This window comes from Carassius auratus, unplaced genomic scaffold (genome assembly GCF_003368295.1).
Source record: "Carassius auratus strain Wakin unplaced genomic scaffold, ASM336829v1 scaf_tig00023745, whole genome shotgun sequence".
Taxonomy (NCBI): Eukaryota; Metazoa; Chordata; class Actinopteri; order Cypriniformes; family Cyprinidae; genus Carassius; species Carassius auratus.
The window spans coordinates 70,993-98,751 of record NW_020525295.1 but is presented as its reverse complement, the minus strand read 5'-3'; the positions used below and the strand labels follow the sequence as shown (position 1 = coordinate 98,751).

General features: G+C 34.4%; 1 protein-coding gene across 3 annotated transcripts in view; it reads right to left on the bottom strand.

The window, feature by feature from the left end:
• Positions 1-27,759, bottom strand: part of LOC113077991 (fibrinogen C domain-containing protein 1-like) — a 101,789-nt gene that overhangs the window by 35,634 nt on the left and 38,396 nt on the right. For all 3 annotated transcript variants that reach the window (XM_026250260.1, XM_026250258.1, XM_026250259.1), the window contains one exon: positions 9,137-9,233. In XM_026250260.1, the coding sequence (XP_026106045.1) occupies positions 9,137-9,233 (97 nt within the window). The remainder of the gene's footprint in view (positions 1-9,136; positions 9,234-27,759) is intronic.

Sequence of the window (27,759 nt, the reverse complement as noted above, 5' to 3'; positions counted from 1 at the left end):
TCTCCCGCAGCTGTGATTGAGCACACAACAGCATCAGCTGCACTTTAGACTCTTTAAAAATTTATTCTGAATTAACACTGTCTGACAGAAACATTTGGTCTGAGTATCTGTACAATGGAGAGTCACAGTATTGACTCGTGTTCTTTGAAATCCTCTGGTTTTTAAATATTGAGGAGGTCACTGTAGTGGATTCTTCCATCTTGTGGAAGTAAACAATAATAATGTTATTCAGAAGGGAGAGCTTACACAAGCACACACACACAGTGGAAAAAAAATGAAACAGGATACAGTAGAGACAAGTGGCAATAGGAAAATATGTTTGTCAGCATCTCAGCCATACATCTTAGTGTTACATCTAGGGGTTTTGGGAGTGATATAGCAGGATACTGATTGGAAACGAGTGAGTGAGAGAACAAACCATGACATGGTGAAGACAGGATGCTAAGAAAGAGAGAGAAAACCAGAATAGCATTGATGTAGCTTGGATAGAATTAGAAATAAAGCATATTAGCATGACTATTTTGTTGCTGCTGTTTTGTTTGGGGTTTTTCTTTAAATAAAAAGTAATTATTTCATCATCATAACACTATTTCATCAATAAATAAATAAATAAATAAATAATTTATTATTATTATTTATTATTATTATTAAGGATTTCATCATCATAACACTATTTCATCAATAAATAAATAAATAAATAATTTATTATTATTATTATTATTATTATTATTAATAATAATAATTATTTCATCATCATAACTCTATTTCATCAATAAATATTGATTTCATCAATAAATAAATAAATAATTTATTATTATTATCATTATTAATGATTTCATCATCATAACACTATTTCATCAATAAATAAATCAATCAATCAGTCTTGTCAAGGAAAACAGTTGTTAACCATCAAAGGTTTTGGCAATAATATAAGATATGTATTAAACATACATTAAATGAAAATAATTTGATAAATATTACTGCATAAAACATTTTTAAAATCTAGAAAGGATGTGTTGTTGTTCTTTCAGGACTTGTTTGTGAATAGAAAGTTTATTTGAAATAGAAATCTTCTGTAACATTATAAATGTCATTATTGTCAATTTAAATGAATTCTATGCATAAATAAAAGTATTATATTCTTGATGATGAAGGTAAAATTATATTTAATATTCCACACAGAGGTTAAATCCAAAAGAGGAAGGCTTAGCACATGTGAAATTATAGACAAGATCTGACAAACACTAACTGAAAAGACAGTAACTTAAATACACAGGCAAATTAAGATGATAAACTAGACACAGGTGAACATAATGAACTAATCAGACACAAGGGAAAACTAGGTCAAAACAGGAAAACAGGGAAAAACAACAAACTAAAAGTTACTGATCGTGACAATAAACATGCCATTTTAGTCATAATTTACTCAAAATAAATTTACAAGAGTAATGTTTTACTATTTTTTCAATCAAATAAGAAAACTGTAACTAAATCAAAACTGACAATTCACCTGTACCAAAGAATTGAGTAAATCATAAACTTTAAACACAATGATGGTGAGTTAAGGTGAACGTGATTTCAACAAGTACAACATGTTCTTGGATCAACATTCTTGTTGATCCTGGAACAACATTCTTATCAACCAATCAATATCGAGGGATACGTTTTCAAGAAATGTCAGATTTAGGTTTACAATCAGAGTAAGATGCTTCTACATCCTTGTCATCATTTCCCTCTGATTTTAGGAATACATTATGGGTAGGGTTAGGTTTAGAGGTAGGGATTGAGTTAGGTCTATATTTTTGGGCAGTAATTTTGATCCAGAATCAACAAAAGATGATCTAGGCACATGTCTTGCTTGGCAAAAATCACAACAACCATGAGTTAACGATGACAGAATTTTATTTTGAACTATATTGGATCTCTTTGTGGATGCGAATGGTGGAATGACAGTAAAGCAGACCAGGTAGCCAAAAGCAGACCTCACATGCTCCTATCACAGCGTGGCTCATTTTGGAAGCAATTCACTGAGAGACGTGAAAAAAACTGATAGAAGCACTTAAAGAAGCACTTTTTTCTCTCGTGAAAAGCATGAGGGCCTGAAGCACAGCCAGTTTATTCACATGTAGAAAATGGAAGTTACACTCGTATGTCAAGCTGTATGAACTAAAAGCCATCAGCATGCTTTTCTGAGATGTTCTGCTGGTAACTAAGTCACTTCACATCTCAACAGCATCCATCCACCCTCGCTTTCTTCACATACGAGACGTGTTCATGCTGTTTACACGCTCCGACACAAAAAAAGAGAATGTAATGGGTCAAAAAGCCCTTGAGAAAACATCTTCATTTATCACTAGCTGAAGCAAGTGCGCATATCTGTGAATAAATTGTAAATAGCAAAGACAGTGAAGTTGACTGAGGAATGTTTTTTTTGTTTTGTTTTCATAGCTATTGATTCACCAAGTATAAAAGTCTTTTTCACTGGCTGCTTGTTAAAGAAGTAGATAAGAGCAAAGTACAGCTAGAAGGCAAACCAATATAGTCGCCTAAAAATAAGGATTTTGTCCATTGGAGTCAGTGGTTTAGATTTTCATTGGCTCTAACAAAATAATAATAATTTTGAATGTACTGCAAAATATTATTATAATTTAAAATAACTTTTCTATTGTTATATATTAAAAAATGTAATATATTTTTGAGTTTTAGTAAATTGAGGGAACGAATTAGTAAATCGTTAGGGTTAGGGTTAAGGTTAGGTCATGTGCGGGGCTACGTATAATAATAATCAGTTACTATAATTTATTATTGTGTTAAAGTATTAATATATAATAATAATAAACTAATAATTAATTGGTATCATTATCAAAGTTGAAAACATTTGGTGCTGCTTAATATTTTGTGGATGGCATGATATTTTTTTCAGAATTATTTGTTGAATAGAAAGTTACATGAAAGATTTTAAATAGATATATTTTGTAACATAAAGTGCATCACAGAAAATCAAATGTTTGCGTTTGCAAGGCTTAAAAACATGTAGATGATCAACAAAATTCAAAATACACTTGCACTGACAGCACATATGCATCACTAGATGCCATCTGATGCATGCATTTTTATCTTAAAGACAGATGTCTTCCGGACATTTATGATTTAAAATGCATGCAAAGTTTGTACTCAATAATTGAAAATCTATGCTTTCCAGATGATGTGCCCTTAGTAAGCATACAGACATCTTGCAGCTGTATGTGTGCTTAGACATTGTCATGTATTAGAAATGTTTCATTGCCAAAATGCTTCATTAATATAAAGACTCAAGTAAGAGATTTAAGGCTGACTTCCTTGAAAAGACAGAAGTCTGTTACTGATCTCTTATTTTTCCAGTTGTGCAGATTTTACACATTTCAGCTTTAATGAGTGCCGACTGATGTTGCTAACACCACATGCTGTGTAGCACTGGGAAACCAGACACGTTTCATATCAATTATGCTGAGAAAGTCTCACATAGTCTCTCGGGGTCGCTCCAATGAGATTACGACACGTCACCAAAAAGCTCATCAGAAACATCCATCTGCCCTGTCTTGTATCCAAAAACATGACACAGAGCAAACGAAAGGCTAAATCTTTTGTAGTGTAAACAGTTGTGCCAATTTCTGACTTCTGTCAGAACACATTTGTGATGAGACAAGGCTTGTGAAGATGGATGAGATTATAGGCGATTCTTTTTTCTGCTGACGTGGAGCTGGACGGACTTTCGGGAACACTGTGTGATGAATGTGGGGATACGGCAGGGATGGAGTAAATGTGATTAAATACACCCTCTTCTTCCTTAAGAGGATGCGGGGAAAGTGTTAAGTTTATTATTTTGGGCAAAGAAGCAAGTTCACTTCTCTAAAGAAAAAGCCTAAATAATTCTGACAAAAAGCTCCCCACACAATTTCATGTCTGGTTTATTATATGATTTGTGATCATGTTAACATGCACACTTATACGATTTTTTTAAGCGTTTATAAACTATATAATTGCAACTGAAATGTGACGTTTTTAAAAATATATATAAAATATATATTTTTGTAATTATATTTGTGTGCATTTTTGTTATTCTCATAACTGATTTTGGGGTCTGTAAGAGTTTTTGTTTTTCTAAGAAATCTTATATGCTCATTAAGACTCAAAATAGAGCAAATAATAATAATAATAATAATAATAATAATAATAATTAAAATAATAATAAAAAGATAAAAAATCTGATTTAAATGCAATTTAAATAACTTTTCTAGAGTTGAAAAGGTTTAAAAATGTAATATAAAAATCTGAATTTTCAGCATTATTACTCCAATCTTCAGTGTCACATGATCCTTCAGAAATTACTTTAATAAGATGATTTGCTGTTAAAGAAACATTTATTATTATTATAAATGTTGTAAACAGTTGTTCTTCTAAATTTTTTGGGGAAACTGGAAAAATTATTATTATTATTTTTTTTTTTTTACAATTCTTTGATGAACAGAAAAGACAAAAACATTTATTTTAAAATATATTTTGTTTGATTAAAATGTATTTACTGTCACCTTTGTCCAATTTAATTCATCCATGCTGAATAAAAGTTTAATTTTTTAAGTAGTGATATGTTCAGTAAAAGTAAAATGGAAATAGATGTAAGCCTCATAAAAAAACCTTCATAAAGTCAGTTACATATAAAATGAAACCTGCTGATTCAGACATTAAACTACACTTTACGTCAAATCTTATTAATTCGTACACAGAGACTTCTATCAGTCCGACTATCACCTTGGGTGGTGGTCATGTGGTGGACGTGTCCCCCCACTTTTATTGAAACGTAAATTCGTTCCCCACCTTTTTCCGGGCAAGTGTGTTCACATAGAAGTTTTAAGGTTTTCAAACATTACGGAGTGCTAAACACTCTCATGAAGTGTATGTATCATTCATCCTCGAAGCCAGAGGGCAGAAATGGCTCATAGAAGTAATAACCATAGACAGTAAAAGAAATGGACACAGCGACCCCAATGGATTCAACGGAGACAAGTGAAGTCAATTAGAAGCACGCACTTCCTGGGGGTCGAGCGTACTCCACAGACTCAAACTGAGCTTGATGACGTAGATGTCACGTGAGCAACCTGTCTGACAATTGTAAGTCTTCTAATGGCTATGCAAAGAGAAATCTGAATCACCAACCGAATCTTGCAGACGTTGTTGAATAATTTTGTCCCGTGGCTTTTATGGACTCTCTAATGAATGATGCAGTGGTAATTGAAGCTCACTCTCCTCTACGGTAAGGACGTAGTTATTATAATTAATAAGAACAACAGAAGTTCATGGGAACTCGAGCACTTGTGCCTTGTATCGACAATCATCTGTAAATATTCAGGAAATGGAAATGACTTATTATAAGCAATTCAACAGAATTTTGTGAAAATGACTGATAAAAGACTTATTTATAGTGCTCTGGGAGTTTGATCATGAATGGATATGCTAATGCACTACAAAAGTAAATTATGGAATGATAATTCAAACCTCTCCTTTGATGACACAAAAATACACTCTAGTGCATTAATATTCATATTGCTCCCTTAATATTTTCGACTTACATTTATGCATAAGCATTTCAAGCTAATTGGTAATGTGGCACTAAAACGATCTTCGCTTGCATGCACGCCAAAAGTAGCTCATGAGTTTCTCTGAGAAACTTTGGATTTGTCTGTCATTCGTTCTGTTTAGAAACCAAAGGAAATGCTGATTGTGACGAGTGGGGCGGGGCCGAGAGATGTGGGAACGAGCGAGGCCGGTAGAGTGATTGGGAAATCCGTGACACCTGCGCCCCACCGCCGGTCTTGAGTCCCACAGAGGAGATGGAAGGATATAAAACTGGAGCGACGATAGTGAAGGACGAGAGAGGACCAGGCCTGGGCAATATTTTATGTTTACTTTTTATTTTGTGCGCACCAGTCGTCCGTGAGGGGCTGGTGCGCTGTTTTGTGTTTATTTTTGTCATTAAAGTTACATTTTGATTGTGCGCCGGTTCCCGCCTCCTTCTTCCGGATGATTAGGAAGTTTTTATCATTACACTGATAAATATATTTTGTCCAGTAGGGCTGGGCGATATATCTAACTATATGATCATGTGATTCTAATCAGTAAATCTGGCTCCGTGATTACCGATATATCACCATCACCTGCTTTTAAATGGAGCGGCATTTAATAGACAGAGACAGATCACTGAGAAGCTACACAATATCGCGTTCATTATCCCAGATGAATTGCCTTCGATAATGAACGCAATATTGCGTAGCTTGTCAGAAATTAGTTAGTATTTTAACATTTCTAGTTCCTATTTCCAATTCAAATGTTTTTCAATAGATTTTTGGTTAGATGCCCTAAAATAGGTCTGTGGTTAACACAAGATCAAGATATTTTCATAAAAGTTGTTGAGAGGTCGAGAATAAAACCATGACGAACAAAACGTTTACGAATCATAAATGGCTGCTGGTCACAAAGCTTATTTTCTGCAATAATCCAAAAGGATGATGGAAAAATCCTGCTGTTTTTTTTATATTTGTAATTTTTTTGAGGGAACCAGAGTGATCCTAACTTCCGCGTTGGATTGCAAAAACAAGTCATTACTTTAGCACTCTATTCAAATCATTTTTTCACTATGAATTCAATTTTCCAACATTCCAATGTTTAACTTTTCTAGTTAAAATGAGTTGTATGGATTCCATTTAATTTTAATTCTAACTCCTCACATACAAAAACAGCAATTCTGCATCCTGTTTGCTACCTCATTTCAGTTTCAATTTAAATCAAGCAGCTATCAACTAAAACTTATAAGGCATTCCCAGATCAATTCATAATGGCACGTTTTGCAACAGAGCTATTGTGAACTGTGCTCCATATCCTATTTGTTGAAGGTGAGAGGCTAGATTGTCTCTCGCTACAGGTCCTCTGCCCTCCCCAATTTCCTTGTCACCTCATTCCTGAGGAGCCTGTGTTGCTGATGTTTTCTGGAACTCATTTCACCAGCCCTGGAGGTTAATTGTCTCCAGCTCCCTCATGTCTCTTATTGATTAAGAGTGTGGGCTGGAGCAGCTCAACTCATTGGCACCGATGCACATCTTCACTACGAGGCAGGGCCTTGAACCTCGTCACTCCAGGGAGGACTGTTCCATGCTGGGCTTGCCCAAAGGGAACCAAAGCCCTGACCACCAGCGGTACAAGCAATATCCTGTTTTGAACAGCCTGTGGAATTACTCGAGGCTGCTCTTACTCACTGTGAAGAAAAAGGAGCAGGCCATGGGAAAAGTCATTCTCAGCCACAGCGGGCGTGAGAGACGCTGCTAGCAAGTGCTGTCCTGCACTCGTTGTGAAGCTGTCAATCTCTCGAGGATGACACTCCGTGACAGGCCTGTCATGGTTCATCATGGCTGATTGAGACCCAGGACCCTGAGCGCACATTACAGACAACTCTACAAGTCTAGACCTAAAATGTTTAGCAGGCAAAGGCAAAAAACGAAGAAAGACGCATCCCATAAGCATCGCCATCACAGAAAATATTTCCATTTTTTTTTCCCTCGAAAGAGGAGCAGCCTTGCAGTGAATAGAAGAAAATGCAATTTATCTTCTTCACATTCAACATATTGGAGAGCAACCGGCCATTACGGAAAATACACAAACAAATCATAATGTTTTCCTTATTCCATCTATCAGGTTTAAAAGAATAGTTCATCCAAAAATATTGTGCCATTATTTTATTGCCATACAATCTTTTCAAACAGGATTCTTAAAAACAATTTTTTTTTTTAGAGTCTTTACTTTTTTTCACCCATACAATGACAGTTCAAAGCAACTAGGTGTGTCATGCACTTTAACGTAGAGTATACAAGTCTTTTCCAAGTTTGAAGCTACCATAGATTTGTATGAGAAACCTAAACAGAAGACTTGGAGTATTTTTTTTATTATAATTTTTATTTTTTAAACCTTTCAGTTTGGAATGAAAATACAAATATATTTATACTTAACATTTCTCTGAGCTTATCACAATGCTTTTTGAAAGTCTTTATTTTTTATTTAGTATGTTTTATTTATTTAATAGTTTATAGACTGATTTTATTTTATTTCAAAGAATAGAATATAGTACATAATTAAAAATGTACAATTAAAAAATGTAAAAGCTATTTATTATTCATCAGTCATGACATTTAAAAATGTATTATCAAATTAGCTTTTCTGTATTGGCCATATTTGTTTTTTAAGTTACCTTTACACGTCACATTTTTCTGACCTTGTCACAATGCAATCTGAGAACGTGTTTAATTGTAAAAAAAATGTTTTACTTTAACATGAAATAAGGTTGAGTGAATAATGACAGAATTTTAAATTTTAATCAACTACTCGCTTAAAAAACAGTGAGCTGAATCAACAAGCACTAATCAGTAATTCCAGTATGGGATAGAACCAAAATTTCCAATGCTTGATCAGTGGACATTATGATGAGTTTCCTTGTCTTTATAAAGCCCTGCTCCCTGTCCACCCACAGCCATCTGCTGCGCTCGGCTTTGGACACACAGTTTGGCAGTTTGTCCGTGCTGGCAGCTCACCGTGGCAATAACCGAACATGCCCAGGCTCCTTACAGTTGTCAGAAAAACAGTTATATGTAGAAAAAGGACAAACATGAGCATGTTTTTTTTGGGGTGCGCGTGTCATGACTGAAGCAAAATATCTCCTCAGCTTGTTTTTTAAAACATTACTTCCATTCAAAACCAAGAAGTGTGAAACTGTGATTCATGGTTGCGGGTGCGCTTTTATCCAACTGTTCCATAAACAAGAAGTTATATAAAGTTTTTCATTTCATACACAACATGGTCAGCTACTGTAGTTAGTTTTGCTCTTTCAACATTTTTTTTTATTAAATATTATGAATCCAAACTATTTGTATAATTTATACATTTAGTACTTATTATATACTATATATGATAGAAAATGCATTTTGCTGTTTAGTATGCAGTAATGGACATAGAATATTACAACTGCTTACATGTTCTATACATCTTTTAGTGAGAATATTACCAAAGCTTTTTTTCCAGACAGATTGCATTACAGATAGGGACATGGAAGGCTTACCAAGCCAATGCTCTCCTGTTATCTTGCCAAATCCTTCACGATAAGCTTCCCAGTCACGGAAAAAGTTAACAGAGCCATCCTCTCTGCGTTGAATCACCTGAAAAAAAGGGAAAAAATGTTATTGATGTGCATTCAAACCCATTTTTATCAATATTATATCCATAGAGAGGTGATATGTGAATAAACCCCCTAGGGAAATGCACAATTATTACATACACAGCTTTAATGCAAACTGCTCATTTTAGCCCTCAAAATGCTCAAGTTATTACATCTACCTGGAGAGGTAAACTCTCATCCATTGGACTAAACTAAAACATGCATGATATATATTATCATATGCATTATTGGCTGATATTAGTTTATTTTTTGTTTTTTAATTTAATGGTTTATATATATATATATATATATATATATATATATATATATATATATATATATATATATATATATATATATATATATATATACTATAAAGTACTATAATAATTACTATATACTATACAATGCTATAATTGTGCATGCTCATGGTTTATTTTTACTTTTATATTACACTTAGATTTGCCATATAATGTAACACTCAAATTCATCTTTGTAAAACACTAATAATTTTTATTATACTGAAAAATTTAATCTTTAGCAAATCTTAAACTGAATGTGTATTTTCTTACTATATTCATATTATAATGTTGCAATTCCTGAAATCACTTAGCACTTAGTGATTTTAGCTTTTAGTGTTTAACTTCTAATCTACGGTATTTAGACTTATTTATTAGTCATTAGTCATAACATTATATAACAACTAATCTGTATTGGCCAGAATTTTAAGCTCAGTGCATCCATCCTTTTTAAATTACTTTACAGTTTTGAATGAAATACAAATATATTAATACTTCACATTTCTCTGTGCTTGTCAAGAGGCATTCTGGGATTGTTACATTATAATGCCTTGAAATAGGCAGCTCCCTAGGTTTTGGAACATAAAGTTAGTCTTTGGACCATTAGACAGCACTATCTTTTCATATCTTATGTCAACCCTCTGCTCACTTCTACTTTAAAACAAAAAGATAATGAACCCTAGTGAAACCTGATTCAGTCTCTAGGTAGCTAACAAAGTCATCACTTTTCTGAAGGCACATCCTTTGTCTTTGGTATGCAGATCTATTCTTTACTCTGAGAGGAATGAAGGGGAAACATGTAAATTGACTGGAGAAGGATATTTCAGGAGTGCAGTGCAGAGGACACGTATAGACGGGTCGGGGTCCTCAAGGGAAAGGTGACACACACACATGGAATTCAAAGTGAAATTCAGACACTAATTGACTCCTGATCCCTTTATAGAAGATTAATCAGGCAGGCAGTGGATCAATGGCTGTTGGAAATGCCAGCAAAGGAGACGTCTTGCCATCAGTGTAATGAGCCAAGCACAGCGCCCTTCTCACATGCTCACCAGTGCTTGCCAAGACAAAAAAATTAATAAATAAAAAAAACACATGCCTCCAGGGACGGCTCCCAGAGAAACAACCTCACCTAAACTAGACGGGAACAGCTCAAGGAACTCAACACTAAAGTAAAACCACCTTCTGACCTCAGTTAGGAATCGATCTATCTATGTATCTCGTGCGAAGGCTACTGTGTGTACTGCACTATCAACTGCTGCGATGTGAAAATGGAGTTTATGTCACTAGAAATGCATGCATTCATGTACATGTTCCTCATTAGAAGAGTTTATGTTTAGCTAAGGGGTTTTATGTGTGATGACACACAACGTATAGATTCTTCAGAGAAGACCTTTGAGTGGGACCTCCTGCATGTGATCTTGGAAAACACAGCCGCTGTCTCAATAACCTCTTGAGACCCTGTGGCCTCATATGAGGACATTATATTTTTGTGAATTTCTCTGAGTCTGTTCATGCCACAGTTTTAGATCTGGATGTCCTGTACAGAGCACATTCAGGGCTTTTCAGAGATACCAAATGATTGGATGTTTCACATGACCACTCCCTCTCCTTGGTCATCAAAATGTCTGAAATTAATTTAGTGACACTCTTATAGAAATATGATAATATTTCTATAATATATTGTAGTTATCATTTAAATCTGTCTAATTTGTAAATTCTGTGTCATAAATCAACATCTCAGAAATATGTTATGGGGTTTCAAATCAAAATATGACTTTCTGTTACTAAACAGGACATTGATTTCATACATGTCCTCAGATGAGGACACCGGGACTAAACGCATGCTTATGACGCATTTTTGGAGACATAACAAATGAATAGAGAAAGAAATTATATTTCAATATTCTATGAAATATTATATATTATTATGAAAATCTTGACAATTATTACTCACATTATTACACTTCTTTTTTCATTACATGTTGCCCCAAAAACACATTTATATGCAAATTAGATTTAGTTTATAGATACATTGTATATAATTAGAAAACCCATTAATGGTAATTTTACACACATTTTGCAGAAAGAAAAATGTTATACTGAATTATTCTGTTATACCATAGTTGAGAATCATCTTTATACAAAGTTTGGTAAAAAAAAAAAAAAAAAAATCTTGAACATTAAAAATTTATTGGTGATTTAAAAAAATCTATTGTTTTTGCCTATGCATTTTCATTCATGTCTTTTCATTTTTTTTTTAGAAATTGAGTCCCGCTGTCCTCTGCCGAGGACATAACATAACTTTATAAATGAAATGCATGAATGCAGAGCACAAGGCTGCACTGGGAAATCCTGTGTGCGATGCATGACATGCAATGTGCATCTGTGCTTGCAAAGTGAGTGAAACTGCTTTGCAGCATTTCACATCATGATAGACCCACTGTCCTCACATGAGGACATCTTTTTTCTGGGAAAACTACTTCCTGTACAAAAACCAATTTTAGGTATTATACTTATTAGGTCCTACATATCCCAAATAGCAAGAAAAATTATAAAATGCACAACAGGCAATCTCTCGGGTTTCAGGAGGGTAAAACATGGCAACACTCTCTGCAGGTGCTTTGGGCCGCATTCAAAATTAATGCATGTGGCTTGACTCTGAATAAATCCTTTCATTGTTTCCTCTTTCAATCCACAGAGCAACCAAAAAGATTTTAATTATTCACCGTAATCTCTGTAAATGAACACTGAGTCACCTTTCAGCAGTGGGCTCACTTAATCTTTATCGTACCTCGAGTATAAAACAGGTAATTAAAATACAGGGGAATTTTCATGTTCTGATAAATATTTCATAAGTGCTGCTTTGAATATTCCCATCGGCGCAGCATGAGCAGGCTTCATGCGAGGCGCCGTTTAGATAGTAGAAAATCAGGTGCATACTTCAGGCTGTCACACTATATCGGGAAAGAAGTCACAGTCGAGCCTGCCACTTAAACAGTAAAGTGACTATGAAAAGTAAATCATTTCAAAATGCTGTGCGAATGTAAAAGGGAAACAAATAAGAAAATTAATAAATAAATGCAAATATGCAACAAAAAAAATTATATGATAACAGTTATAATATTATAATAAAATTAGCTTTAAAACAAAACAGAACATTTATTTTAGATAGTTGCCAAGGCAAAATTTCTAAATAAATAAAATTACCATAAACTGAAATTTACATAAAAATGTGTATAAAAAAATAAAAATACTAAAAATGACCAAAAAAGTCAAATTATTTAAACCTTCACTAAAATTCAAAAGGAAAAGATAAAAATAAAAACTGATTCATAATATTAATAACACCTATATTATAATACGGTCAATGATACTAAAATAAGAGTGCATACCATTGCATATCTTGATTAAATCTATAAATATAGTTGTAAAAATGTTCCTTAATATTAAAAATAATATTTAATATTTGAGAATTGTTCACTTATTTACTTGCCTGACACACGGGGCAGTCATAGCCTAAGAGTCAGTCTCATAACACTTACTAAGGCTTAATTAATTAATTAAGTGATTAATTAACTGACGGATCATTTTATGAATTGATTGACAGCTCTAGTAAGGATATAAATCGATAATATTTTCATCAAGATGTCATAGACAGAAGGAAACCACTGTTCTCCTCTTGCTGTTGTGTTCCTCTGTGCATATATTGCAGTTACCCTAATTCCAGAGCCACACTCCAGCTGATGTGTCCCAAAAGCAATTTCTCCTGTAACAATGAATCTCCAATGCCAGCAGAGCACACGACAGCAGACGTGAGTCCTGTGACGCAGATGAGGCTCAGCTCCAGCGGTCGGGGACTTGGTCTGATGCAGATGGATGACCTTATTCCACTGTTCTTCAGTTCTTCAGTCCGCGAGTGCAATTCAGACAGAGAACGAGCACACAGTCTTCCCTCCTTAAGACAGTTCACTTGAGTCACTTGCACAGAAGGAAAGCAGCCTTAAGAATCGTCTTGTTATCTCTTAATTATCTACGCTTTGATTTGCGGCGCTAAGGCAGACGGCACACAGCGAGGCCCAGGGGAGTTTTGAAACATCTCTAGCGAGCTGGTAAAAATTAATAATTGTTCTCAAAGGCTGAACCTCCCTCATATTAGCAGACGTATTTCATTTGCAGTCAATGTAAGAGAGGGAGTGTGTGAAAGATTAAAAGGAAAGGGAAAATTGTGTTGAATATTCAGAAATGATGGAGTGTTTTGGGTCTCTTGAGTGAATTAGATTACGAATTTATTTCACTGTTTTGCAGCCGGTGGCAAGGTTTAATTCTAAAAAAAAAGAGGAGAAGAAGTGAGAGTTTATTGGTGTAACAATGGTTCTATAATATCTGATAAATGTTTTAGAGTGCAGGTAATGACCTCTTTAATTTCTCAGGAGATATCCATTGTAACCTACCTCATTTATCATTGTTTTATTATGTTGGTCTGATTTTTTTTATTATTAATTTTGACAAAAACAAAAATGTGGATCACACATTGTATAATAAAAAAAATTACAACACATAAAATGATAACTTATAAGTCCCAATAAAAACCTCACAATATATAGCTGACTCTTATTGTATCAACTGTAAAAATCAAAATTATATTTTTAATAATAATAATAATCATAATAATAATAATACATACATAATTTTTTTTAAAGTAATCTCTTTTTTAGCATTCTGGATTTATTTTAGCATTTATTTATTTCTTTATTGTACAGAATTCTGAACACAATTGATTTGGTTTGTTAAAAATGTAATCAGTATCTGCAGAAAGAAGACATCAATGCAAATAAAACCATTTTGACCTAATGCCCTGGCACCAAATATAATAAAAAATAAAATAAAAATACAATGACAAACAGATATTTATTTACCTTAAAGAATTTGCATAAAAAAATACTTTGCATGCAAAACTGGATCTTTAATATCCACCCAGTGACAGCAAAATCAGACTTCTGTAAGAAATCAATGACATTTTATTTGAACAACAGATAAAACCTGTAGTTCAAAATATCCTAAACTTCAATAATAAGCTTTGTTCACATTTATTTTCCGCACATGTTGCAAAATATAAGAATAATGCCCTTCCTTTAGGTAAATAGCCTCTCCAAGCATGTAGTGGAACAATTGTGGGCTATAAATGCTGCAGCAGTGTGGGCTGTTTTTCACCGGAGAGTCACTAGGTACTGGCAGGTTTGGTTTCATATTGCTGAGAGCAGAGAAAACAACCCTGCTGCAAAAATAACTGAAATCAAATCATGTTGTTCACTCATATTCCCCATTGAGACCCCTCCTGCAGCCAGCAGTTGCACAACAGACCGGTGTAACAATCTGCCGGGCTGGAACAAGAGAAGACATTCAGTGCCAAAAAACACTGCCTCCTCCTGTCACTCTGACAGAAAACAGAGTCTGACCACACACAGGGCAAAGAGGTGGAGGATTTGACAATGGTCTCCTCGAGGGCTGTCAATCAACTGAGGTATAAACTTGTGGCATCTCCACCTCTGGTTGTACCGGCGGAGGGTCAGAAACGGTGATTGAGCGCACTTGAAGCGCCACAGATGTGCCCTCTTTCTACTACAGTAATACTGTCTCCTATTTTGAACCAAAAGTAAAAATTGATGGTGACGGTACATTCCATGACAGAGCAAATTATAGCGGCTGAAATATTAAACCAATTTATATGACCGTATTAGTGATAATACAACCAGTCACGTCAGTGCAAACATTTTGATTCACAATTGATTAGGTTTCCTTAAATTCGTTTAATCTTAGAGTAGTCCAAAGAGTATAGAAAAAGGTATAGAAAAGAATCACCCCCTTTAACAATAATCACATTTTGTTCCTTTGTTGTTTTTGTTTTATGCAGCTATATTTACTGTATTTATAACATACAAGTGAAAAATATAACACCAACAGGTAAAATAAATAAATAAATAAATAAAAAAGGAAAAATTATCTGTGGATGTGTGTGTGTGCGTGTGTGTGTGTGTGTATGTGTACACATATATACATAAAAAAAAAAAATTCAATCTCATCCTGAGAAAATTTTGCATCATTATTTATTTGCAGTGTGACTTTAGTGTCAAAATGCTTTTTGGAGCCACCATATGTTAATTTCAGCAATCACTGCACCATGTGACAGTGCACGAGTGATCACTTTTACAACAACAATAAAGTGATAGAATCCATATAAAATTGTCGTAACAGGATGAATGATAAAAATCCCTATTTGTTTTTTTTTTGTGTTTTTTTTTTTGGTTTATGGTGAAGATTTTGCCTCTTCTTAGAGTCATCCAGAGTCAAAATAGTACATGAAGTCTATTGCATAGCTCGAATTTACTGTAAAAATGACTTTTCACAACCTGAAAGCCAACCGGAATGCACAGCGTCTTTGAGACACTTCTCTAAAAAAGGCTCACAGGTGTCTAACACAAAGTCATTCGACCACTCTGAGTGTTGACCCCTTTTCTGCTTCTCACCAACACCAGCTCTCCAAATTACTGAGAAAATTATAAAAAATAGTATATTATATTACTTGAATATATCACTTGAATATATTATGTATTAATATATATATATATATATTTATATATTATATATTATATATATTTCAACAACAAATAGAACTTTTATAATTTAGAACTTAATTTAAAAAATACATTGTGTGCAATTTACATGTTTGCATAAATGTATTTATTCATTTGCTTGTTTTGTTTAAAAATAATTAGTAATTAAATTTAAGTTTGGCTCTGTTGTTAACTGTAACATTATAGTGGGCCTAATGTAAAAGGGCTCACTAGAGCATAAGCCGAGGAAGATTTTTATCCCTAAGACAATTTTAAATAATATCTGAATTTATTTAAAGAAAGAGCAATTTGATCAGTAAACCAATGACATTAAAAAGAGGTACGTACCGAACCGTCATGTTTGTGTACCGTTACACCCCTAGTAAATGATAACAGAATTGTCATTTTTGGTGGGAACTATCCCTTTAGTTATGACTTATGACTTATGTTATCTTGGTTACTGATGGTGACTCAAGACTCAATAAGTAGTCTGGTGTTTAGGAACACATAACCATAAAAATATGTGGGTGTTATCAGTAGGCTACTCTTGAAATGAAATACAGAATAGACTTCTTGATATGTGTTCCCTGTTGCTCATGAGATCAGGGCTGCAGCCGCATGATTGAGAATGTTCATTTTGACACATCGTGTTCTGGCAAAGCATTAAAGCTTTCAGATACCTTCTGCTAAAGTCAGGTTTTGACCTACACTGCAGTCTCTTTAGACACAAATGATCAAACTGAAACAGCCAGTGAAAAATTTAATGCCAAGCATGACACGGCTGTTTAAGTCAGGTTTCTGAATGCTCTTTTGAGACATGCAGTGGAAAATGTCCTTCGAGAGAGAGAGAGAGAGAGAAAGAGAGAGAAGATAGAGCATATTCTTTTTTTTTTTTACTTATAAAAATCTTTTTTACTGTCTAAACACATTAGGGTCATTACTATTCAGCAGTACATTTTAGTGTCCATATCATATCATGTTAATAAAATGGATAAACTTTTAATTCAAAATTTTAAAGGTTGGAAATCATACTACTTGATTTTCTTTCATCACAATTTCACCACAAAGTAAACTTACAAGGTGACTTTTAACTCATTTCACTACTTTGATTTGAGCAGGAAAATGATTGATGAGGGAAATACCAAAATTTTTGAACATCAGTAATAATTCTGTGATTTTTTTTTGGGGGGGGGTGTGGGTGCATTAGTTAGGCTGCTGAAAATCTTGGGCAAAGAATACCAAAAAAAAAATTAAACAGGGAGAAAAAATATGTCCAAAAAACATTAACAGAACCACAAAATTAACAGGCTGTGCCACAGAAATGTTGACGTGGAAATTCTAACGTTTAGAAAAATTATCCAAGCCAACTCATATTTAAACACAGATGAATGGTGCTTGTATTATCCAAAAAAACTAACAAACAACAACAACAACAACAACAACAACAACAAAAAAACAGTTTAAGACTTTTTTTAAATAAATTGCCATTTATAAGTTGCATTATGTATTTGGCAGATGCTTTTTTCCCAAAACAGATTTGCATCCAAGGTATACATTTTGTCATATATTTGAACCTATAAGCTCAAGTGTTGCTGGCGTTGTGATCTACCAACTGAGCTAAAAAAAAAAATGGAATTCACTTTTCTAAAAGAAGGAAATCAAACAACTTTACTTTCTTTCATCCAGTTTTTCCACTAAGTGCACATAGGGGGTGAATTTTAAATCAATTCACTACTTTGGTTTGAACAGATGCTGGAAAAGACATGGATTTTGGTAGGGAAACAACAGCTTGAACACCAGTAATAATTCTGTGATTTTTAAGCCGCTGAAATGTTTGGCAAAAAATAAATACAAATAAATCCATAAAACATGAAAATAGGGAGAAAATATGCCAAAATATGAACAGAACAGCAAATTATGATCTACCAACTGAGGTGACAAAATCAGTTTAATTTTAATTTTACAAATTGAAATTCACTTAACATTCACTCAGATGTGACAGATATAAATCAATCAATCTGCAGCTATAAAATTAAAAGATATGCGATAGTGCATCCCACAGTCTAAGAATTTCACAGTCCCTAACTAAACATGAAAAATGTCACAAAGGCACAAAATTAAGATGGCTACAAATAACTTTTACACCTCTAGGGGGTCTTGACACTCCATATAGTGTAAACCACAAAATAAAAAGTTCCTGGCATCCGAGCTGTACTTCCAGGCAGAGTAAATTCAGCCATTCTTGTGACATTGTCTTTCACTGTGAGAGTGTACATTGATCCAAACACACAATACTGTCCAGAAAACACACTGACACTTCAAAGGGCCGGGTTCTCGGAGGCCAAAGAGCCATTTCACACCTAATCAAGTCAGCCCTTAATCCGGGCTGGGCCTGTGCAGATAACACACTTTGAAGTAAAGAGGTCCACTGACGGGAAAACTTGCAAGTCTGAAAAAAAGGATTCCTTCATTCAGGCTCATACATGCTTATTCCACTCTGCTTCATGGTTCAAGTTTGTCAGGCTCTGCAGTGTCATCATTGAAAAGAAAAAAAAAAACGTAATGGTTTCCACAAAAAAAATAAAAATAAAAATATATATATATATATATTTCTAAACAATACAGTTTTTACTGCATTTTTAAATAAATGTAGCCTTGTTGAGCATAAGAGAATTTCAAAAACAAAAACCCTACCAACTCCCTAGTGTTAATTTAGTTAACGAAGATTATGGCGAAAAATGTTAGTCGACGAGCTTTAACTAAGACGAGACAATGACGAGACGATAATAAAGTCAATTAATTAACTAAGAATATCAACATGCAATTTCATTGACAAAATAAGACTAAAATGTATTCAAAAAGATAAAAAAAAGATTACCAAAAAACTATTCTTATTTTCGTCAAAAAAATGGAGACAAAATGTAATTGCGGACTGCTCTAAATGCCTCTACTACGCGAGCGCTCATGAGAGCGGTTGCCAGATATCAAGAGTTCTAATCACCGAATCAGAGCTTCGCTGTTACATTGATACATTTTCTGCCCAGTGTTTTGCTCATTTAAAACAGTCTAGCAACCATGCACATACGCTCACTCCATCTTAAAACACAGACAACAAACAAGTTGGAGTTAAGCGATCTAAATGAAAGTGTTACTCAGCTGGTCTGTGTTCTGTCATGAGATCTCCACTGTATTGTTTGGGATTGTGATCGCGGAATAAATGCACTTACTCAACCACTGTTGTTTTAATAAGAGAAATAGGCTATTGCCATTTGGAAAATAAATTTCACTGTTATAATATTTTTCGTTGGTTTTAGCTGTTTTCATAATGTAGACAGAGAAATTACATAAGTCTCTGGTATTACATTTTATAATAAAAAGCCTATAATAAATCAGAATACTAGATGAGGTAAAATACACCATGTGTGCGTCCACATTCTAATGATTCATGCTTACTGGTGAAAGTGCAATACCTGAAATGAAAAGGACATTTCTCAAATGACAACAATCATTGCGATTAGAATTTAGAGAAAAAATATTTCTCGGCAGTTTAACCATTATATAGAATGAAAAAGATTATTGATTAAAACTTGACTAAACAAAAACAGGACAAGGTTGTCTAAATATGATAAGTAAAATGTACATTTGAGTAAAACTAATACCAAATTAAAAATGGCTGCTAAAATTAATACTGTACAGTTCATTAATAATTATTTTATTGCTAAAATGTCAAGTTTTCATCTGACTAAATACTTTAGGTTTTCTTGGACTAAAACTAGACTAAAATGTTGAGACTTTTAGTTGACTAAAACTTGACTAAAATGAAATAGGATAAGGTTGACTAAATATGATGAAAAACTAACAAGGACACAAGACTAAGACTAAAATGAAAATTGCTGACAATATTACCACTACAACTCTCGAAACTTTTGAACTGTATTATATATAAATTTTCTGGTCTAAACTGATTTTTAGGATGTTACACCTGACTATCTCTAATAAATATTTTATTATGGATCAAGTTGTGACACAAAATACCCCATTAAACCAGATTTAAGTGTTACGTTTTTTTCTAAACAGATCGTTGAAGCTGGACTATTAATACGAGGTAAATGATGGCTAAAAAATGGTTTGATCTTTATGAGTTAGACGTGCCATCATTTCAAGTAATTTCTAAATCATTTTCAGTTTAATACTACAGCAGTAAACATCTAGTCAAAAGCTGAAAGGTTGATAAACTCCAGGCATAATTTTGTAAATACAGATTAATGATGTTTAATATGCAGATTGTGTGGATTAATCAGAGGAGAGCTGAGTCCCCATCAAAATCAATGGGACCATCTGCAACCCATCAGCGATTTTACACCCTCTAATGTGGTTCAAATTGAACTGTGGCAATGGACATTCAGACTTCCAACACCAGAGAATCAGTAAAAGGCAGTCGTGCCGTGAAGGATCGCATCTGTGACAAACTCGTTTGGATTCCAGCTGCGCTCTGCTTTCTTGCCCACAAATATTGCAATATGCGTACTATATACACAACCCCATATAAGGCACATAAATAGTATGAGCAGTGTAGCCGAGGAGTTTGATACGCCTTAAATGTCTTCTGAAACTAAATATCTCAGGTGAAGGTCATGTAGCAAAGAGGGAATCTGTAAAGCACAATAAATGGGGCCAGATTTCAAGGGCTTACCCTCTAATTCTCAAGGTTAACATAGGCGTTCTCCGGTTATCTGGACCACATTAATCATGAGTTGTGAGCTATGCTAGGAGAATCACTGTGTGCTTAAATGTATTCACAAGGGTATAAAAGTTGATTTTTAATTCTATTTATGAATAAGAGAGGCAAATACATCTATTAGAATAATGTTGGATTCAGTTTTGTGAGAATCACATAAAAGGCCAGAATATGGAAGTACGGGAATAATGGTTGAAAAACATATTTTGAAGTTATTTATTGATTTTATTACAGATTGAGCACAAATGTCTGTGGATTCCAATCACTTATAGGCATGGTGTTTGGGTGTCCATATACTTTTGGCCATATTAGAAACACATTAGAGGGTGTAAAATTGCTGGAGGATTGCAGATGGTACCATTCATTTTAATGAACACTCACTCTCTACTGATTTAGTCTCACAAATGGGTATTAAACATCCTTAATATATACAGTATTTTCATACAGACACAGTTTAACACCTGAATAAATCAAGGTTTTTAACAAATCAACTGTTTTAATGCTTCAATTGCTCACCTTAAATGAAGCCAAATGTATTATTCCTGAATGAGTCTGTATTGTTGAACGAGTGGGTTCACTGAATGATTCAATTGATTCATTTGTCGTATCATTTTAATTTGCATTAACAGTCATGGAAAAATCAACCACTAAAACACAGGCCATGTGAAATGTATTGATCTATAAAAACACATATTTAATATTAAGAAGTTGTAGGTTGGAGTGGTTGACTCTTAACTTTTATAAAGAATATCTCTTTGGATTTGAGTCTTTAGTCTTTTACAAATTTACAGATCCTTTTTTTTTGTGCACCGAGAGCTTGAAACACTCCAAAGAGAAAGGAAAAACTGAATTTAATAAAAAAATAAGTAAAAACTCTAATATTGTGAAATATTATAACAGCTTAAAATAATGGTCTATTATATATATTTATTATATATTTATATATGATAATGAAAAGTGTTAGTAGGTGTGTCAAACACATAAACCACTGAGAAAAGAGAGAGATAACTTAACAGAATTGCAAATACTTCCTTAAGGCCCAAAGTGTTACATTTTGCATGAAAATGTATGTGTTCTTTGAGAGTGACCCATGTAATAACCACAACCCAAGAGAAGAAAACAAAAACAAAACCATCTGAGGCCTGACAGCGCGCACATAAAGATACGCTTTACAGAAGAGGTAAATATTTCAACAGAGTTACCTCATGTGCCCTCCTCTGGCAATCTATAATAGATAAAGTATTTCAATTCAACAGGCCGCTTTTAAAAAATAGGAAAGTATGTTTCAGGAAATAACGCTTTTTCCAAAGTGTTTTGATTACACCTGAAATTTCTGAAAAAGGACAGTGCAATCTGCATGAGGAATAATGCATTTTTCTTTTCCCTTTGAAACCAGCCTTACAATTCCACCTTGCCTGTAATCATGAGAAATCATTACTCTCTGCTAAGATCAATGCCAGAGAGAAACCCGTCTGCCGCTGTGGCGTGCGGCACCCGGCCATTTTGAAACAACCTAGGGGTAGCGCTAACTGCCTGAATATAAATAGAGCAACCTCAAGAATCGTTAGACCTCCAGAACTTTAGTGGTCATGCAAAATTCAAACCGTCAAGATGGAAAAAGAAAAAGAAAGATATGCTGAGACTTTTCTCCCTCTGGCAATAATGTTACTTTCAACTTTCATCACCTTTTAAGATCTGCCATCAAAAACCGACCCCCTTTTTCCCCCCATCTCCACATCTCCAGAGTTGCTTCTAAAGAGTTACAAGGGGAGAAAAATACAGCAATTAGTGGAGATCCGGGGCAGGACCAGAGACGGCAAAGCAGGGACGATTAAGCTGTGGGAGTTTGGGAGTGGGCGGCAGGGCTCCGGTTGAAACTTTTTCAGAGTTTCAATTGAAATTAGATTGATATGTTTCATTCCCCTGCCAACAAAGTAAGATGCCATCGCTGGTGCAATTTCCTCTCAGATGCTTTGATTGCCGTCTGTGTCAGGCCATCTTTCAAAAAGCTTTCTCTTGATGGACTCCGTCGACTGAAGTCTTTAGGAAAAAAAAAGATTCATGAACCGCGTGGAGACCGCTTGAAGGTCTGCTCTAGTTTCTTCAATTACTCTGGTGGTGTGTTCTAACAAGGGCAGTGTGTACTCTTACACGCTTAAAGAAAAAGCAACTAATGTCCAATGTTCTGCCTCTGGTTCATAAGAACACGACATTTAATCTACCAACAGAAAATATCATTGTGCACATACCCTCAAGTCATGCCAAACCCTTATGAGAGCTCATGAGAAAGGTGGGCATGTCAGATTCATGAATGAATCATTCTTTTCAATAAATTCATTGACCCAGATCACAAAACTGATCCGAGTGATTATTTTACAAATCTGACTCAGTGACTCAGCCAGAGTGGTTAATAGCTCACTGGAGTACACTATTAATAAATAATGACTTCATATTTACGTCTTCTGAATAGCATGGCTTCAGGAGACTAGAGCACAATATTTCTAGGCCACTTTTATGGTGTTTTTGCAAGTTTGAAAGCTCCAGAAGCCATTTAGTGTAATTGCATGGATTACATTATTCATATACGCTGGTCAAAAATATTACATTTCTGTTTTTGTTTTCCAAAGAACAGAAAATTGTTCACAAGAATTTGCTGGTGAGTAAATGGTGACAATTTTCATTTTAAAGGGGTCATGAACTGCCTTTTTTATTATTTTGTACTGTTCTTTGAGGTTCACTTTTAATGTTATCAACATTTTTTACATAAAAAAAACATAATTTATACGTATCAGGCTATTTTCTGTCCTGTTTTGACTCCCCTCATGAGTTCACTCAGCTCTGTTTGAATAGGCATGATGGACTGTAGACTCTGAAAATCCTGCACTGAACTGTGCCTTGTTTGTAATTGTGCCTGTGGTAAATTGAAGTGAACAAATGACTGACTTTTTTTAATTAAAAAAAAAAGTTCATCCACTCTTTCCTAATGTTGGGATCAGAAGGAAGGTGATGCAAAGACTTGTCTTCGGGGGCAATCTTTATCGTTGGATTTCTGCGTCGACCAGTTTTTTCCTTCTCTTATTATTCATCTACTAAATGTGTGAATTGGTGGGCGGGGCTAAACAGGCAGTGATGTAGAAGCAGGCATTGATCTTCTTCTTCGGAGGCGGGGTTTAGCCACACTATTACATCACAAAGTGGCACATTCCACAAGCTGTTGTTTTGGCAGATTGGCTTCAATATAAGCTGTTTTTAGATTAACAAGAAAGTTTTGAGTTCTGAAACTTACGGGATATTTTTAGTACAACAACCTCTTATATATCAAAAGATCAATTCTGATTAATCAGTTCATGACCCCTTTAAAATCAGCTTAAATGTCTTGATTAAAAGGCAGAAAATATTAATAAAAAACAATAGAACTACATTCGGAACACTTTTATGTCTCTCCTAAAAATAAAAGCAATTCATTACGTGTCCCAAAAACTAAAAAGTTTGAAAAAACACAGAGGAGGACAGCACTACTTATTAAAATGCCTTAAGGGACTCTGGTTTCCAATATTTGAGGCATTTTTATGCCTGGGAGTGCATTGTTATTTTTGACAAATAGTACTACAAGAAAGCTTCTGACAGCGAGGAAATATTACAAAAGGAAACAAATCAATGCATTCAAGTGCAAAATAATCAGAATTTCTTGAAAAAGTGCTAGGGGGTGATTGTGGAGGAAACAGTATGCCACCCTCAGTGTTAAATGAGCTTTGAAGATCCAAATGTCAGCTGCACCATCTGACAGTGCTGAATGAGATCACTAGCTATTAAAAAAACAAAACAGCAGAGATGTCGGGCTGATGTATGATCGGAATCAAAAATTGGGTCCATTTTTGGGTCCCAATATTGAAACTGAATGATTTTTATAACTTTCAGCTCCATTTATGGTACTTGGTTGTCTGTAGGTGGACGAACGCTGTAATAAAATACTTGTGACAGTGTTTCCTGCAGTGCTACTGTATCTACAGTACAGTGGCAAAAGAAATGACATTTGAGCTGAGTTGACAATTTAAGCTTGCAGTTTAAACTGACTGTGATGAAAGGCTAGGTGCTGCAGAATCATACAAAGATCACAAACAGACAATAAATTACTCTATTGCCCCACTCTCACTTTTTTTAAAATCAGTTTGTTTAAATGAATCTATTAAAACACTACATAAATCAGCCCTGAATATATGAGTTATATCAGTATGAACCTGCTTTATAGCTCAGTGGGAACAGAAGAATAAGAATATCATTGTTGAGATTAATCATTTAAAAAGACTCAAAAATCAGAGCATTGACTTTTATAGTTTGGGGTCTGGAATTAAAAAAAAAATGTTGCAGCATAGAAATCATTCTAATATGCTGATTCTTTGATGAATATAAAGTTCAAAAGAACAGCATATATTTTAACTAAATAAATAAATAAATAAATAAATATATATGTATATGTGTGTATATATATACATATACATATATATATATATATATATATATATATATATATATATATATATATATATATATATATATATATATTTTATAAGTAAATAAATAAATATTATATATATATGAACTGGTTAAAAGCCCATTTTGGAACACTTTGAATCAGTGTGACAAGTCACTAACAAGTGATTAAATGAATCGGTTATTCTGAACACTTATTCTGTAAATTAACCATTACCATTCTGTAATAAGAGTGCATAGACAAGCCAGGTGACATGAGGTGAATCTAAACAGACTGTGTGGGAAAATTAACAACTGAAATTCCTTTAAAAACAACCATTGTATAATTCACAAACCAGGCACGGATGCTTTCAAGTGTCAGAACAGTTCATCACAGTTCATTCAAATGAAAAAAAAAAAAAAAAAAGAAATAGAAAGGTGGTACTTTTGCGAGCTGATGGAATGTGTGAGGATGTGAAGTTTCATGCCACTTCACTTCTCCGTTTCCTCACTTCTGCATAGACATTGAGATTCTGTTCACAAGCTTCCAACAGTGGTTCACATCACACTGAGTCATGTCACACCAATTTTTTCCCAACCAGTATGCTGACAGAAAGTCTTTTGGGGTGAAGATTATGTAGTAGATTGTATTAAGCTGATGAAAACATACAAACCGAAACAAACAGTCTGTGCTTTGCAGTTGGTCGATTTAACTGAGTATTTAGGAAAGTGCTGTTCAGGAACGCTGTTTGGGGGCGGAATGCACCTGTGTGCTTACGGAGGTAGAACAGGGACATTATTCCAGACGTGGCTGACAGCCACAGCTGCCTTCCAGATGTTTATACATTATACAACTACATAAATGAAGTATCTGCTCCAATTAACCACAGTCTGCCATTGTCATTTGTAGTTTCAGAGGATTCTAGCTTTTATTTTTTATCACCCCCATGTGCACTTTCTCCCCTAGACCCTCTCTGCCTATGTCTTTCTTCCCATACACGAGCACATTAAAGGAACAGTGTAATCAGAAATGAAAACTGTGTAGTTGTTTTGCCCATGGAACACTAAACATGACATGAGGATGAGTAAATAATGACATCATTTCATTTCTGGCTGAACTAGTCCTTTACTAAATCACCAGAGACCAAGCGTGTGGAGAGGCAGAGAGAGGACAGCTTATTTCACTGCTAACTGGGAATGTCCATGGCAGGGATTGTGTGCATGTCCGAGCATGTGAAATTACAGCCCCCTGCGCCATCACCCATCTCCGTGACCCATCTGAACACAGCCTGAACTACAGTACTCCAGCACCAGCAGAAAAGCCCCACATCCTCATCAAAAACCGCTGGAGGCCGCAGATGATGAATAGTGGCGCAGGATCTATTAATTCCCTGTAACAGTTCCTTTTTAGCTCTTCAGATTCCCAGCACTCTCGGCACGCTTAGCAGTGAAAGATGATGTGCTAAGCCAATGCTCTGCCGCCAAGCAGCTATGACTGTAATCAGGGAATACAATATGTCACCCTTTTAAACACCATGTATATAAGCCACTGAAAGCAAATATGAAAATATGGAACTGAGGCATTTCTGTGTTCATAAAACTGTACCATGTCCAATCTGCATTTACTGACTTTAACAAAATACATTAAGAGACTAATGACCATAAAGAAGTTGTTTCATCAGATATCTTCTTTCCCTTTACTGCAGATGTCAGCCTGTGTTTTTAACAGGATGCTCACAATGTATTACCCTGAAATATCTCAATAGCATAGACAAAATAATATAGACAAAAACAGCTTGCGATATTCACCAAGTATTGTTCAAAGGATCTTCTCTGAGGACACAGAGCAAACGAGAATACGGCAGTAACAGCAGTCTTTTAATTATTCATTATCAGATACGTTTCACATAGTCTAATCAGTTAGTTTTACAAATAATAGCACTAAATTAAATTATAACAAAGTGCTTTTGTGTTTCATAAGCTTAGAGAATACAAGATCTGAAGCCACTTGTTTATAAAGAAGTACCGCTCAACAAGCGCACAATGTCATCCCGGTGAATTGATTAAACCATTTTTAAGAAGACCGAACTTGGTGTCTAAAAAAAAGCAAGAACTGGAAACATGCCCCCTTGAAGCAATCATCGGTGTGCCACTGTAACTACAAATTTACAAAATTGACACTTTAATAATGGTGCTAAAGACTGTTAAGATATCTGTTAAATACCTGTCGTTTTTGTGGTGAGCAGTATTATCAACACTTCATAGCACTGTATAAGTAATTTTACACAGCGTGCTACAGGCTATACATTTTTGTGTACAGAAAAAAAAAACTCATGCATGAGTTAATAAATAAAATAAATTTATATTTTTTTCATTTGAAGTGCTAAAGTACTGAAATAAAGTAAA